The sequence below is a fragment of the Orcinus orca genome, chromosome 15, assembly GCF_937001465.1.
Source record: "Orcinus orca chromosome 15, mOrcOrc1.1, whole genome shotgun sequence".
NCBI lineage: Eukaryota > Metazoa > Chordata > Mammalia > Artiodactyla > Delphinidae > Orcinus > Orcinus orca.
The window spans coordinates 87839731-87856651 of NC_064573.1; the positions used below are offsets into that span (position 1 = coordinate 87839731).

The window sequence follows — 16921 nt, forward strand, 5'->3', positions numbered from 1 at the left end:
TCACCTAGAACTCTCTGAAGGATTTAAATGAATAATAGGTTGGTTGATTCAATGACTAGGAAGCTATGAAAGCACTTTAGGCTTACGTTATTGACCAAAACAGAGATGGAATTACTTTTTTGAAGTTACATACTTTCATGTCAGACCCTAAGGAAGAAAAATATGTTTTTAACAGAAATAGCACGTTCACTGACTCACTTATTTCTAGCTGGCGCTGGATCCGGCCTTTGCTTCGCTCCCGAAATAGGGTCTGTGCTTCGTTATACGCGGTCATAGCTTCCACAAACTGTCGAGACAGCACTGAATGCTTTTAACATAAAAAAGATAGATCAATACACACTGGTCATTGCTTCTATTAAAAGTGATACATAAAAACATTACATTATAGAGATTCAAACTAATATGCCACTTACTCCTTCAAATGGAAAATAAGATTAACAGCAACTTACTGTATAACAGAATCTATGCTAAGAACTTTAAATGCATTATCTTATTTGATTTTCACAGTAACCTTACTATACTATTACTATCCCTCATTCTATAGAAGTGAAACCGTCATTTCAAGAAGTCAATCAGTCCATAGCTACAGGCTGACTGGGTCAGGCTGGCACCCAGGCAGACTGTCCCCAGAGCCTGAGCACATAATCCCCATTTGTCAGGTAGAGTTAAGTGGACTAAATTCCACTTTGCTGCACCATAAACCTATAGACGGTGAGGATTTTACCATGAACACTAAAATGACTGGGATAATTCTTTGCTCTTCAGAACAGAATTCTGCTGTTGGACTGAATACACTTTTTTTCTTCATAATCTAGAGAGGGAGTCTATAAATACGATGCCTTTTTTATGCAGAAATGCTGAAAGAAGTAATGTGATGGTAAAGATGAAATTATTCTGAATTTGGAAGAAGTATGAAGACCTATTCTTCAGCATTGCTTCAATCCAGACACGGCCAACAATCCAACCTGGGTTCTGCGTATCCGAAGGTCCACTGACGTCCGGTTCCCGCTCTCATCCTGATCAAAACTCTGTTCAATAGCTAGAAACAAACAGGAAAGAGTTTTTTTTTTTTTTTTTTTTTGCGGTACGCGGGCCTCCCACCGCCGCGGCCCCTCCCACTGGGGAGCACAGGCTCCAGACGCGCAGGCCCAGCGGCCATGGCCCACGGGCCCAGCCACTCTGCGGCATGAACCCGTGTCCCCTGCATCGGCAGGTGGACTCTCAACCACTGCGCCACCAGGGAAGCCCAAGAGTTATCTTTTAAACTAAAAAATGAAAGGTTTTCAAGCCTAACCTCAAATGTATTTTCTTATCTTTTCAACTCCTAGTAAATTTATGAGTTTTGGTAATTGTCAGTTGCTGATGATATCAGAAAATAAAACCAGATGTTACAGCTTCACATTTCAAAGCAGGCAACATGAATCTGATCAAGTTTGGAGAATTTAACTGTCAATCCACAGGAAATACAGAGCACAGTGTAACCTGTTAAGTGACATTAAAGGGGTGAAATCAGCAAAACTCTGCAACATGGCAACATATCAACCAATCACAGGATACGGTCCAAATAAGGAACCCAATTCAAACAAACTAGTAAAAAAAATTTTTTAAATAAAAAAATAAAAAGATCATTGGGGAAGTGTGAATTCTGACTGGATATTTTATAATAAATAATAGTAATTAATGTGACTTAGATATAATAGTAGTATTATAGGGCTTCCCTGGTGGCACAGTGGTTGAGAGTCTGCCTGCCGATGCAGGGGACGCGGGTTCGTGCCCTGGTCCGGGAGGATCCCACGTGCCGCGGAGCTGCTGGGCCCATGAGCCATGGCCACTGAGCCTGTGCTCCGCAACGGGAGAGGCCACAACAGTGAGAGGCCCATGTACCGCAAAAAAAAAAAAAAAGAATAAGAAAAAATAGTAGTATTATAGTTGTACTTGGGGGAGAAAAATCCTTCTCTTAGAAATACACACAGAAAACTATATGCTGATGAAGACCCAGATGTCTGGGATTGGTTGTGAAACCGGCTGGGTGAGGGCCGCTGGGACCTGCAGAGCTCAAGGGCGTGGACACGGGGCTTGTGGTGGTGACCCCCTCCCCCGACATACGTCTGAAATTCTCCTTAATAAAGGTTCATTTTGATCTTCAGAAATATTCTTGATTTGAATGTCATTTTGTAAAAATTAAATACAGTCTGTCTTTCTACCACACAGAGAAAACCCACGTCTGTTTCGGTCCCACAGGGAAGCTGTGGACCTCCACCCAGCACCGTCAGCCGAGATGAATCTACGAAAGGTTCAAAGGAGCTCACCGAGTACGAGGGCATTCAAGAAGAACCCAGCAACTCATGTCAAAGGCTAGTCGCCTTCTCAAATATCTGCAGTTTAGCCCCAAATGTCATAAAATATAACAGATTAACAATTTATAAGCGAGTGCTAACTCCTGTTGGGCACGAATTAGTGCTTCACTCTGAAATTTAAGGGTTAACAGCCCTTAGGTTTAGCTCCTCGTTTAAGAATTCTAGAATAATGAGGAACTTAAACAAGGCTTACTATTCCAAGTACATACAACTTATTTTAAAGCGGTCACAATCTTAACTTTTGAAAATGTAAAAGAATAAAAAGTTATAAAGAAGAAAATAATAATTGCCCACATCCCCACCGTCAATGATTACATGTAATCACAACTTTACACTCACATTTTAACTTGGTCCGAATTTTATTAGCAGTGTTCTTGATTTCTTTGTTCAGATCTTCAAGTTCTTCTTTTATTTCTACAAAATTAAAAAAAAAAAGACATGAGTTATAATATCCAACATCAGTGTTCAACAAACTTAAACAGAACAATATTCTTGGTAAATAGTCATTTGTTTGTTTCTTGAGAAAAACTACTGATCACCCCAGTGGTTCTCAAAGTGTGGGTCCTGGACCAGCAGCTTCCATTATCAGGTGGGTGTTTAGTAGAAATGAAAATTCTTGGACTCCACCCCTGACCTACTCACAGGAACTTCACTAGATGGGCCAGGACTGTGACTTAACAAGCCCTCCAGGCAGCTCTGGTGCACACCTAAGTTTCAGGATACCTAGTTTATACCAATTAATTGATGACACAGTTCCTTGAACCCAGTGCTGACATCTAGACCTGAAAAAGGAAAGCAGAAATGTAACCATATTCTGGGAGGAAAAAAGCCTCCACGTGTTTGACTTCTTTCCTGCTGTCCTCTCTCTCATCAAAGCGGGCTCCTGGCAGGAGCGTGGGTTCCTGCACCGGGGAAGGCTGAACTCACACCCCCAGAGGCCCCGCCTCCGCGTGCGGGGAAGGAGGGTCGGGGAAGGGGTCCAAGGGGAAGTGCGCGTGGAGCAGGTCTGTGCGGGGTCCACCCAGCTGAGGACACGACGCACCAGTCGGGGGACAGCCGGGGACGCTGACCAGCCGCAGACACATGACTGAGGACTGAGAGTGCGGGGGACATTCCAAGGGCTCACCTCTCTGGATAAGAAAGCCCCAGGGTTGGGGGTCACTCAGGATGGAACTACTGGACCTTCCTGCTAACACAGGTGCGCAGGGGCTCAAGCATTAATCACAGAAATACAAGAGGCGTTACGACGCTTAACCCTTCAAGCTACAGATGCTGGCCATGAGGTTATATTTGATAACGGCAGGATTTCAAATCTCCGAAAACAAGGGCAATACTGGGAACTAGGTCATTTCCATGAGTCCTCCTGCTGAGAACAAGCAGAAGAGCTGGACGTCATCAACCTATAAAGGCAGCAAAGAAGACTCAAAAGAAGGAAACCCAGAGAAATGAGCCCAGCAAGGGAGCTGCTTGAGCCAGAGGCAGCCGAGGCCTTGAGAAGCCAAGGAAAAGCTGAGCTGAAGCTAAAGACCACACGCTGGAGAAAGGGGAGCTGCAGGCCCAGAACACCGGTGCACACGGCCAACCAGCAGAAACGTTTAAGAATCATCTCGTAAAAAAGAAAATACTATCGAGAGCAACAGCCAGCTCTACCCACCACCAGTCGCTCCCACCAGGAAGCTTGCCCAAGCCTCTTACATAGCCTCATCCACCACAGGGCAGACAGCAGAAGCAAGAAGAACTACAATCCTGCAGTCTGTGGAACAAAACCCACATTCACAGAAAGACAGACAAGATGGAAAGGCAGAGGGCTATGTACCAGATGAAGGAACAAGATAAAACCCCAGAAAAACAACTAAATGAAGTGGAGATAGGCAACCTTCCAGAGAAAGGATTCAGAATAATGATAGTGAAGATGATCCAGGACCTCGGAAAAACAATGGAGGCAAAGAGCAAGAAGATGCAAGAAATGTTTAACAAAGACCTAGAAGAATTAGAGAACAAACAAACAGAGATGAACAATACAATAACTGAAGTGAAAAATACACTAGAAGGAATCAATAGCAGAATAACGGAGGCAGAAGAAGGGGTAAGTGACCAGGAAGACAGAATGGTGGAATTCACTGCCGTGGAACACAATAAAGAAAAAAGAATGAAAAGAAAAGAAGACAGCCTAAGAGACCTCTGGGACAACATTAGACGCAACAACATTCACATTATAGGGGTCCCAGAAGGAGAAGAGAGAGAGGACCCCAGAAAATATGTGAAGAGATTATAGTCAAAAACTTCCCTAACATGGTAAAGGAAATAGCCACCCAATTCCAGGAAGCGCACAGAGTCCCAGGCAGGAAAAACCCAACGAGAAAGACGCCGAGACATATAGTAATCAAACTGACAAAAATCAAAGACGAATAAAAATTCTTGAAAGCAACAAGGGAAAAACGACAAATAACATACAAGGGAACTCCCATAAAGTTAACAGCTGATTTCTCAGAAGAAACTCTACAAGCCAGAAGGGAGTGGCACAGTATATCTAAGGTGATGAAAGGGAAGAACGTACAACCAAGATTACTCAACCCGGCAAGGATCTCATTCAGACTCGATGAAGAAATCAAAACCTTTACAGACAAGACAAAAGCTAAGAGAATTCAGCACCATCAAACCAGCTCTACAACAAATGCTAAAGTAACTTCTCTAAATGGGAAAAACAAGAGAAGAAAAGGACCTGCAAAAACAAACCCATAACAATTAAGAAAATGGTAATAGGAACATACATATCGATAATTACCTTAAACGTGAATGGATTAAATGCTCCAACCAAAAGACACAGGCTTGCTGAATGGATACAAAAATAAGACCCATATATATGCTGTCTACAAGAGACCCACTTCAGACCTAGGGACACATTCAGACTGAAAATGACGGGGTGGAAAAAGGTATTCCATGCAAATGGAAATCGAAAGAAAGCTGGAGTAGCAATGCTCATATCAGATAAAGTGGAGTTTAAAATAAAGAATGTTACAAGAGACAAGGAAGGACACAACATAATGATCAAGGGATCAATCCAAGGAGAAGATATAACAATTATAAATGTATATGCACCCAACATAGGAGCACCTCAAGACATAAGGCAACTGCTAACAGCTATAAAAGAGGAAATCGACAGTAACATAATAATAGTGGGGGACTTTAACACCTCACTTACACCAATGGACAGATCATCCAAACAGAAAATTAATAAGGAAACACAAGCTTTAGATGACACAACAGACCAGATAGATTTAATTAATGTTTATGGGACATTCCATCCAAAAACAGCAGATTACACTTTCTTCTCAAGTGCGCACGGAACACTCTTCAGGATAGATCACATCTTGGGTCACAAATCAAGCCTCAGTAAAGTTAAGAAAATTGAAATATCAAGCATCTTTTCTGACCACAATGCTATGAGATTAGAAATCAATTACAGGGAAAAAAATGTAAGAAACACAAACACATGGAGACTAAAAACTACGTTACGGAATAACCAAGGGATCACTGAAGAAATCAAAGAGGAAATCAAAAAATACCTTGAGACAAATGACAACAAAAACACGATGATCCAAAACCCATGGGATGCAGCAAAAGCAGTTCTAAGAGGGAAGGTTAGAGCAATAGAAGCTTACCTCAGGAAGCAAGAAAAATCTCAGATAAACAGTCTAACCTTACACCTAAAGGAACCAGAGAAAGAAGAACAAAAAAAACCCAAAGTTAGCAGAAGGAAAGAAATCATAAAGGTCAGAGCAGAAATAAATGAAATAGAAACCAAGAAAATAACAGCAAAGGTCAATAAAACTAAAAGCTGGCTCTTTGAGAAGATAAACAAAATTGATAAACCATTAGCTAGGTTCATCAGGAAAAAGAGGGAAAGGACTCAAATCAATAAAATTAGAAATGAACAAGGAGAAGTTACAACAGACACCACAGGAATACAAAGCAACCTAAGAGACTACTACAAGCAACTCTATGCCAATAAAATGGACAACCTGGATGAGGTGGACAAATTCTTAGAAAGGTATAACCTTCCAAGACTGAACCAGGAAGAAATAGAAAATATGAACAGACCAATCACAAGTAATGAAATTGAAACTGTGATTAAAAATCTTCCAACAAACAAAAGTTCAGGACCAGAGAGCTTCACAGGTGAATTCTATCAAACATTTAGAAAAGAGCTTACACCCATCCTTCTCAAACTCTTCTAAAGAACTGCAGAGGAAGGAACACTCCCAAACTCATTCTATGAGGCCACCATCACCCTGATACCAAAACCAGATAAAGACACTACAAAAAAGGAAAATTACAGACCAATATCACTGATGAATATAGATGCAAAAACCCTCAACAAAATACTAGCAAACAGAATCCAACAACACCTTAATAGGATCATACACCATGATCAAATGGGTTTTAATCCAGGGATGCAAGGATTCTTCAATATATGCAAATCAATCAATGTGATATGCCATATTAACAAACTGAAGAATAAAAACCATATGATCATCTGAATAGATGCAGAAAAAGCTTTTGACAAAATTCAACACCCATTTATGATAAAACCTCTCTAGAAAGTAGGCACAGAGGGAACCTACCTCAACATAATAATGGCCATATACAACAAACCCACAGCCAACATCGTCCTCAATGGTGAAAAACTGAAAGCATTTCCTCTAAGATCAGGAACGGGACAAGGATGTCCACTCTCGCCACTATTATTCAACATAGTTTTGGAAGTCCTAGCCATGGCACTCAGAGAAGAAAAAGAAATAAAAGAATACAAATTGGCAAAGAAGAAGTAAAACTGTCACTGTTTGCAGATGACATGATACTGTACATAGAGAAACCTAAAGATGCCACCAGAAAACTACTAGAGCTAATCAATGAATGTGGTAAAGTAGCAGGATGCAAAATTAATGCACAGAACTCTCCTGCATTCCTATACGCTAATGATGAAAAATCTGGAAGAGAAAATTAAGGAAACACTCCCATTTACCACTGCAACAAAAAGAATAAAATACCTAGGAATAAACCTACCTAGGGAGACAAAAGACCTGTATGAAGAAAATTATAAGACAAGCCATTGATGAAAGAAATTAAAGATGATACAAACAGATGGAGAGATATACCATGTTCTTGGATTGGAAGAATCAACATTGTGAAAATGACTATACTACCCAAAGCAATCTACAGATTCAATTCAATCCCTATCAAATTACCAGTGGCATTTTTTACAGAACTAGAACAAAAAATCTTAAAATTTGTATGGAGACACAAAAGACCCCCAATAGCCAAAGCAGTCTTGAAGGAAAAAAACGGAGCTGGAGGAGTCAGACTCCCTGACTTCAGACTACACTACAAAGCTATAGTAATCAAGACAATATGGTACTGGCACAAAAACAGAAATACAGATCAGTGGAACAGGATAGAAAGCCCAGAGATAAACCCACGCACCTATGGTCAACTATCTATGACAAAGGAGGCAAGAATATATAATGGCAAAAAGACAGTCTCTTCAATAAGTGGTGCTGGGAACACTGGACAGCTACATGTAAAAGAATGAAATTAGAACACTCCCAACACCATACACAAAAATAAACTCAAAATGGATTAGAGACCTAAATGTAAGACTGGACACTATAAAACTCTTAGAGGAAAACACAGGAAGAACACTCTTTGACATAAATCACAGCAAGATCTTTTTTGATCCACCTCCCAGAGAAATGGAAATAAAAACAAAAATAAACAAATGGGACCTAATGAAACGTAAAAGCTTTTGCAAAGCAAAGGAAACTACAAAGAAGACAAAAAGACAACCCTCAGAATGGGAGAAAATATCTGCAAACGAATCAATGGACAAAGGATTAATCTCCAAAATATATAAACAGCTCATGCAGCTCAATATTAAAAAAATAAACATCGCAATCAAAAAATGAGCAGAAGACCTAAACAGACATTTCTCCAAAGAAGATATACAGATTGCCAAGAAGCACATGAAAGGATGCTGAACATCACTAATTATTAGACAAATGCAAATCAAAACTACAATGAGGTGCCACCTAACACCAGTCAGATGGGAATCGTCAGAAAATCTACACAACAAATCCTGGAGAGGGTGTGGAGAAAAGGGAATCCTCCCGCACTGTTGGTGGGAATGTAAACTGATACAGCCACTATGGAGAACAGTATGGAGGTTCCTTAAAAAACTAAAAACAGAATAACCATATGATCCAGCAATCCTACTGGGCATATACCCAGCGAAAACCATAAAAAACCTTAAAAAACTAAAAACAGAATAACCATATGACCCAGCAATCCTACTGGGCATATACCCAGAGAAAACCATAATTCAAAAAGACACATGCACCCCAATCTTCACTGCAGCACTATTTACAATACCCAGGTCATGGAAGAAACCTAAATGCCCATCAACAGACGAATGGATAAAGAAGATGTGGTACATATATACAGTGGAATATCAGCCATAAAAACGAACGAAATTGGGTCATTTGTAGAGATGTGGATGGATCTAGGGATTGTCATACAGAGTGAAGTAAGTCAAAAAGAGAAAAACAAATATTGTATATTAACGCATACATGTGGAACATAGAAAAATGGTACAGATGAACCGGTTTGCAGGGCAGAAATAGAGACAAAGATGCAGAGAACAAACATATGGACACCAAGGGGGGAAGGCGGGTGGTGGTGGGATGAATTGGGTGACTGGGATTGACATGTATACACTGATGTGTATAAAATGGATGACTAATAAGAACCTGCTGTATAAAAACATAAATAAAATAAAATTCAAAAATTCAAAAAAAAGAAAATATTATCCTAAGACTCATACTATGGCCACAAGACTTCATATACCAAGCCCAGTTCTCAATCAAAAATAACCAGGAGGGTTTCCCTGGTGGCGCAGTGGTTGAGATTCCGCCTGCCAATGAGGGGACACGGGTTCGTGCCCCGGTCTGGGAAGATCCCACATGCCACAGAGAGGCTGGGCCCGTGAGCCATGGCCTCTGAGCCTGTGCGTCCGGAGCCTGTGCTCCGCAGCGGGAGAGGCCACAACAGTGAGAGGCCCGTGCACAGCCAAAAAAAAAAAAACATCCCACACGGAGCAACGGAGATCCCACGTGCCGCAACAAAGACCCGGTGCAGGCAAATAAATAAATAAATAAACAAATAAGTAAATAAAACTAAAGGCATTTGTGTCTAGGCTTTATCTGCCTAGGTGTCTGGATCAGACCCTGGAAAGAGGGTAAAACAGCTATAAAGGCTACCAACGTGATGATTTTTGACTGAGAATATGGACTGTGGATTAGACAGCGTTTTTATCAACATCAAATGTTCTGAATTAGATAATTACAAGAGAACCTCCTCCTTAGGAGAAGAACACTGGCGTACTCAGGGGCGGATGGTCACAAGGCCTGCAACTCACTCTAAAATGAGTCAGCAAAAATAACGTGTGTATGTATGCGTGTGTATATATACATGTGCAATGTGTGTGTACACGCACACATATGCATACACATACACACACATACACAAAGAGAAAGAAATCAAACGTGGCGAAATGTTAACAACTGGTGAATCTCAGTGAAGGGAACGTGAGTTTTCACTGTACCGTAATTGCAACTTTCCCATAAATTAGAAAAGTTTCACACTAAAAATGTGAAAAGAACATTTAATGGGACGAGTCCCTTGATGTAGCACGATGTTCCCAGGAATGCTGGCCCGAGAGGTGAGCTGACAAGCACTCAAGGACACACAGGTAGGCGAGGATGCCCGGAGCGGAGTGGTCTGTAACCGTGAAACCCGGACGCTGGGTGGGCCCGCGGCTCCGCCTGGTGCTGCCTGCGGTTCAGGACAGCAGCGGGAGGCTGAGTCCCAGGGCGCTAGAGACTCTGCACTAACTGCTCACCCTCTCCATCCCCCAACATCCTCGGCTCTCGGACACACCCGAGGGGAGCACAGGCCTCGCGAGGCCAGCACAAGGAGTGAACGGGCCTCCACCCGTCCAGTGTTCAGCCTGGTCCCTGCTGCTCTGCACAGCAGCAAGTCTAAGTTAAGAATCATATATGACACTACAACAATGCGAGGTCCCGGCAATACCCGTCACACACTGGGAGCAAGCTTTCTGTAAACAATAAAAGGCACACTGCCATCCGGCCCCAGGCCATTCTGCTCCCACAGAAACGGCCGACGATGACCACCAGGCAGCCATCAAATAAAGGGTCCTGGAACGCTCTGCTCATCAGCAAAAGAGGTACACTGTAAGGCAACAGGCACTGGGTGCTCCAAACTCTACACTTGTTTAAAGATTTTTTTTCTTTTGAGGTGGACCATTTTTAAAGTCTTTACTGAATTTGTTACAATTTTGCTTCTTCTTATGTGTTTTGGTTTTTCGGCTGCGAGGCATGTGGGATCCTAGCTCCCTGACCAGGGATCGAACCCGTACCCACGACACTGGAAGGCGAAGTTCTAACCATTTTACGCCAGGAAAGTCCAGTACACTTCTTTAAAAGTGTATGTTTTATACATATTTTTTGCTAGAAAAATATTTACCGAAACGTTAACGGTGTTTATCACCACGGGACAGGTTACGAGCATTGTTTTTTTTTTCTTCCTTTCTGCTTTCTTCCAAAATGCCCACAATAAAGCACGTAATTAACTCTGGTAACGTAAAACAGGTTAACGTTAAAAGATGAGGAGGATGAGGGCGGGGCGGGGGAGCCAGTCAGCAGGGCTGGACGCTAAGGAGGGAGGACAAGGGCCAAGGCTGAGGCTGCCGGCAGGACCTGCGGCGCAGCCGGGGTGAGGGGAGGCCCGCGAGACCCCTCTCGGGAAGCAACAGCCGCCGCGGGGCGAGGCAGGGCTGCGGGCAGGCATGCTTGGACGGGCAGACGGGCGGCCTTCCGGTCCAGGAGCCCGGACGGAAGTACAGCGAGAGGTGGCTCAAGGCCACATACCACAGTTGCCCTTAAAAAGGAGACACACACCTCTCACGCGGAAGCAGGAGGAAGGATGGGATGGAAACAAGGTGATGGGGGGAAACACACTGACGACAGTAGCGGTCGGCATTTACGCGGAACGGTGCGCGATCTGTCCGCGGTAAACAGTGAATTCACGGTGCAACTGGGGTTTGAACCCACCGCTCACCTGAGAAGAGGCTTTCTACACTAAGTGGTGACCACACAGTTCTCAAGCGAGTCTGAAACGTGTACTCCAGCAGAAAAGCACAAAATGCACAAAGGAGGAGGATTTAGAGACGGGAGGCAACCGGATGTAATCGTCGTAGCTCAGAGACGAGAGGCCAGCCCAGGAGCGTGACAACGCAGACGGAGAAGAAGGGCAGATAAAATGTTAGCAACAGGTTGTGTGACTGTTTAGGACGCCCATACCTAAAACATGGGATGAAAAGAAGGGCTCTGACTCCTGACTCAAAGGAACTACAAGCCGTGTTACTGATGAGTAACATCCCCTCCATTCTCTGATGGTGATGCCAGCCGTAACACTATCACCAGCAAGACCCAGAAAGTTGAATAACACACATTTCAGGCTCCCACCAGGTGGGTCCATGTTTTGGAGGGCCTGAAACTTACACATTTTCAGTGGCCCTCTTAAAAAAAGAAAGTACAGAAATGTAAAGTCAATAAAGAAAAGTGAGAGTAAAGGGGCCCTCTGCTAGCTTCTCAGGCAAATCTTTCTCTGGGATCTTGTCACTGAGGTTAATGAAACAACCTGGCCGGCCAGCCAGCCCTGCCTCTGCAGCAGAAGCCAACAGGCCAGGGCCCGGCCATGGGGTGGCGCCACCCGGTGGCCACTGTGCTCTGGAACCCCTTCTGCGGGCCCACCCAGGAGCCCAGGCAGGGAGGGAACCAGGGAGCTGGAGTTCCACCTTGCCCCTCCCCACCCGCCAGGACGAAGGGCTGGGGGGACAGCAGCCCACTGCCCACTGCCCCACCCTGGGCACTTCCTAGGGCCCAGCATCGTGGGGCAGGAGTAACCGCGTTGCTCTTTACAAAGAGCAACTCAGGGAGCAGCGAGACATCACTTCTTACGCTCCGGTTCACACCCTGCTGTGAAACAGAGACAGGAAGCAACAGTCTTATTCAGAGCCCAAAGGGACTACTACGAAGCGTTAAGAGCCCCAACTTCACTCCAACATTGTTGAAGCTGCTGTAACTTGGCAGCGAAAGTTTTTTGGAGGTAAACTTCTCGAAAGAAAAAAATACAGTAATATGTATTCAAATTCAGCTTCCCCAAGAATTGAGCAAGATGTTAACAGGTGTTACACAAAAAGTTCTGTGAGCAAATACATTTGTGAAACACTCCACTAAGCAAAGGTTTCTTCATTGCAGGACTTCTCAGAGCCTTTATTACTCTGCAACCTTCCAAGTGGGGATGTGGTGTGAAAAGGACTCCGAATGCATTTGGCCACAGAAGTCTTGTTTCACATACTAGCTACTGAGATTCATGCTCCAGGAACACACTTTGGAAAATATCCTTCTAAATCGTAAGACAAGGCATCTACAGACGCCCAGAGCGTTATTTTACGAGACATGCAAAATCTTCAAAATGAGTTTTTTCAATTTAATACCAAGTTATTTTTTCAATGTAAGGCCACACCAAATAACCTAACAAAGTTGCTTTCAACTTTCCTCCAAGACTGAGAATAAGCGTGTTCCCATCACCACTTCTATTCAATGCTGTACAGAAAGTCAGTGAAATAAGTCAACTGAAAATAAAAAGCATAAGAACTGAGGGACAACTGTGATTATTCACAGGTGTCATGACTGGGTGCAGAAAAAAACCTAACAGAATCCACAAATTATTAAAATTAATTAAGTAATTAGGCAAGATAACGGGATACAAGGTCAACATACAAAACCCACTGTATTTCCATATATGGAGACAAGTAGAAAACAAAATTTACAGCAGATACTGTTCACGTTAAAACCGAAAGCATCACCTACCATGAAAGGTGTGTGAGACCGCTACAGAGAACCCTACAGAACATCACTGAGAGCAATTACAGAAGATGTAAGCAAAGGGACAGACCAGTTCCACGGATTAAAAGACTCAGTATTGTGAGGATATCAATTATCCCCCCAAATGATGTATGGATTCCAATTTGCAGTCTCTAGCTTATCCAGATCCATCTTACCTTTCAAGTTTTCAAAATTTGTCACTGTAGATCAAGGAAACACTTCCTTATAACTAACAATGCCCTGATGTCCAGTTAATGTTAAATCACTTGCTCACATGCTGCCCTCAACAGACACCACGAACAGCACACTCCATACAGAAGCCTTTGCTGAAGACTTAAGATCACTTCAGTCTGTTCTTCATCTTTAAACCTGCTCTAACAAGTATTGTTTTCCAAATCAACCTCTTACTAACTTTCATCTAAACACAAAATTCTATCACTCCTGTTTAACTGTGGACATAATACAGATCTAAGGCCCAGTCACTGACGTGACCCCAAAGTTCTGCAAGGCCACATCCATGTATGCTCGTGGATATCACACATCAGTGGTCCTCAGCCCGGCTGAACACCAGATCCCGCAGAAGCTGCAGAAAACCACACCGATGCCTTGGTTCATCCAGACCAGAGGCAGGAGAATCCCGAGGGGTGGCCCACCAGCCTCTGGCACTTTTACAAGCTCCCAGCTCAATCTCACGTGTTTCCAGGCTAAGGCCTGTGCTGTGGACAGCAAGAGGGACAGGCACACAGATAGACAGACACACTTCTTTTTAAAACCAACAACTTACTTCCTTCTGGGTTTGGTGCAGAAAGAATGATGCTGTGGTTTTTCTTTACTTCTTCAACATACTGAGCTATTTTAGCTATACTGTTTCTGATCTCCTCAACCTAGGAGACAGAGAGAGAAAGTCATCACCACTGCGGCAAATGCACATTTGCAACCACTTTCCATTACCTAAAAAGAGAAGGATAAAAGAGGAAGAAAATAAGTGAATAATTACCACATAAAGAAACAACAACCTTTTCCCATTCATTTAATTTAAAAAATAAAGGGAAATGAGCCATATTAAAATATCTACCTTTATGGCTAAGGCAATATCAGCCACCGGGAAGACCTTGCTGGTTGTAAGAAGTTTTACAATCAAGACCCAGTATTACCACAGATGATGGCAGCCAGAGGCATCTACTACCAACGCCAGGTCTCCGTGCAGTCAAGAAGGGAGCTCACCCTGCAGCAGAGGCCGACCATCATATTCTCATGCGGGGAGGTACTGACAGCTGATAAGACCAAGCCTTCCTAGTCATTATTTTTTGCCTCTGATAGTCTAAAGTATTCACTACTTGTCTCAAAATGTAACGTATTCATTAGCAAGATCTGTCCAGATGGATTCATAACAAGTGTGGCAGGCTGAATACTGTCCCCCAAAATGTCCAGGTCCTGGCCCCTGGGACCTTGGATGGTTACCTTATATGGCAAAGGGAACTGCAGATGTGACTGAAACAAAGGGTCTTGAGATGGGGAGATACAATCCCGGATCCCCCGGTGGGCCCTCAGTATGACCCCAAGGGTACTTGTAAGAGGGAAGTGCATGGAGATGGGACGAGAGAAGGCGGCCACGCGACACTAGTGAAGCACAATGGTCTGCTGCCGGCCTGGCAGGCGGAGGGGCACCAGGCGTGCAGCTCGAGAGGTGGGGAAGGCAGGGCAGCAGGCTCTGCCCGGAGCTCCTGGGGCGTGCGGTCCTGCTGGCAATGTGGCTTCATCCCGGCGGGACCAGCCTGGACTTCCGGCTTCCAGAGATGAAGACAGTAAATGTGTGCTGTTTGAAGCCACTCAGTTTGTGCGGCCCTAGGAAACTGAGCACAACTTCTCCATCTGAACGATGAGGAAAACCCTAAAGCCCATCAGCAGGGGACTTGTTAGGTTACATTACGGAACTCTAACAAAAGATACGAAAACACCTCCAGGATATATTACCAAGTTAAAAACACGCTGAAAAAAAAATACCCACAAGGTGCAGGATGACACGTATACATGTTAGCAACGATGCAAGGAAGAGGTCAAAATAAGCAGAGATTAACCTGCAGATGTTAACATTTACATGAAAAAACACTGGGATGTCTAAATAAGAAACTAAGAAAAGGGTCACCTTCCGAGAGGAGAGGTGAGGAAACCAGCAGATGAAGACAGGAGTGCGGGCAAGGCTTCTCGTGCGAGTGCATCCTCTCCCACCATCCTGATTTCTGAGCAACGGGGACGCACATCCCAGTGGGGAGGTGAGATGCCAGCATGAGGAGCCCTACGGACTAGAGCGGCTCTTGTGTGTTTGGTCTCAGCGCCTCTTTAATCCTGAAAGTTACGGAAGACCCCAAAGAGCTTTGGCTCACGTAGGCTGTAGCTCGCTTCGGATAATTCCCATAGTGGAGAAACAGCTCCGACATGCGTTAATTCACTGAAGACAGTTAATTACAAGCCCACAACATGCCATGGTGGATGTCCACGTTCTCATCCTCAGAATGTCACCTACGGGGCAAAAGGCACCTCGCAGGTGTGATGAGTTAAGAGTCGAGATGGGAGATTACCCTGGATTATCTGGGTTGTTCCAGTGTAACCACAGGAGTCCTTATAAAACAGAAGCCAACAGGACCAAACTTAGAAAAAAGCGACGTGACAGGAGAAGCAGAGGCTGCGGTGAGGTGCCCGACGCTGGGGAAAAGGGCCCCGAGCCAAGGACGCAGGTGCCCCCAGAAGCTGGAGAAGGCAGGACGCAGCCTCTCCCCGCCGGGCCTGCAGGAGGGTGCGGCCCTGCCGGCACCTTGACGGGAGCCCCAGTGGCTCGTTTCAGCTTCGGACCTCTGCAGCTGTCAGGCTCTAAGTGTATGTTGGGTTTAGCCACTACGGTTGTGGTAATTTGTTACACCAGCAGTAGGAAATTAATACAGACGTTAATACCAATAACCTATTTTTATGGAAAAAGCAGAATTCCCTCCCCCCCAAATCAGTGAAAGTACGAGCACTGATCTACATTTTTCTGCAAATCTAATTTCTAGCTTAATGGAAGGCATCTTGATTCTGATACCTGCTTCTGTGTTTAGTCTGTGGCCGTATCACACACTTGATGTAGCCTCTGGGAAACTCCCCCATTGTCCATTCATGACAGAGTGAGAGGAAAGAGGTAAACATCTTGGTATTTTTATGAAAATCGTTACCAGCCACACGAACTCATTGGAAAGGCCTTAGGGACCCCAGGGACACTGGGACCAAGCCCCACAGCACATTTTGAAAACCAAAGTTTTAGAGGAGAGTTGAACACAGAATTCTACTTGCATAGAGCAGTGAACGGCTATTTCATTAGGCCTGGGTGTTATTTCCATTTATTTACAGTCAATTTCTACAGAACTTCATACACTTCACATACTTATAATTTAATTAATCATGTAAAAACAGTACACAGAATTAAAACGGAATCTTTTAAAATTTTTGCTACTTTATCACGCAGGCTTCAACACAAATGACGACTTCGGGGTTTTAGTGCACAGA

The 16921-nt window shown here is 43.8% G+C and overlaps 1 protein-coding gene across 12 annotated transcripts in view; it reads right to left on the minus strand.

Moving 5' to 3' along the window:
* Positions 1 to 16921, minus strand: part of STX2 (syntaxin 2) — a 45432-nt gene that overhangs the window by 11835 nt on the left and 16676 nt on the right. For all 12 annotated transcript variants that reach the window (XR_007471649.1, XR_007471650.1, XR_007471648.1 and 9 more), the window contains 4 exons: positions 14169 to 14268; positions 2697 to 2771; positions 966 to 1039; positions 199 to 307 (listed from right to left, as the gene is read on the minus strand). Coding sequence is in view for 8 of the 12 variants with exons in the window: in XM_033440655.2 (XP_033296546.2) it covers positions 199 to 307; positions 966 to 1039; positions 2697 to 2771; positions 14169 to 14268 (358 nt within the window). In the remaining 4 variants the exon portion in view is untranslated. The remainder of the gene's footprint in view (positions 1 to 198; positions 308 to 965; positions 1040 to 2696; positions 2772 to 14168; positions 14269 to 16921) is intronic.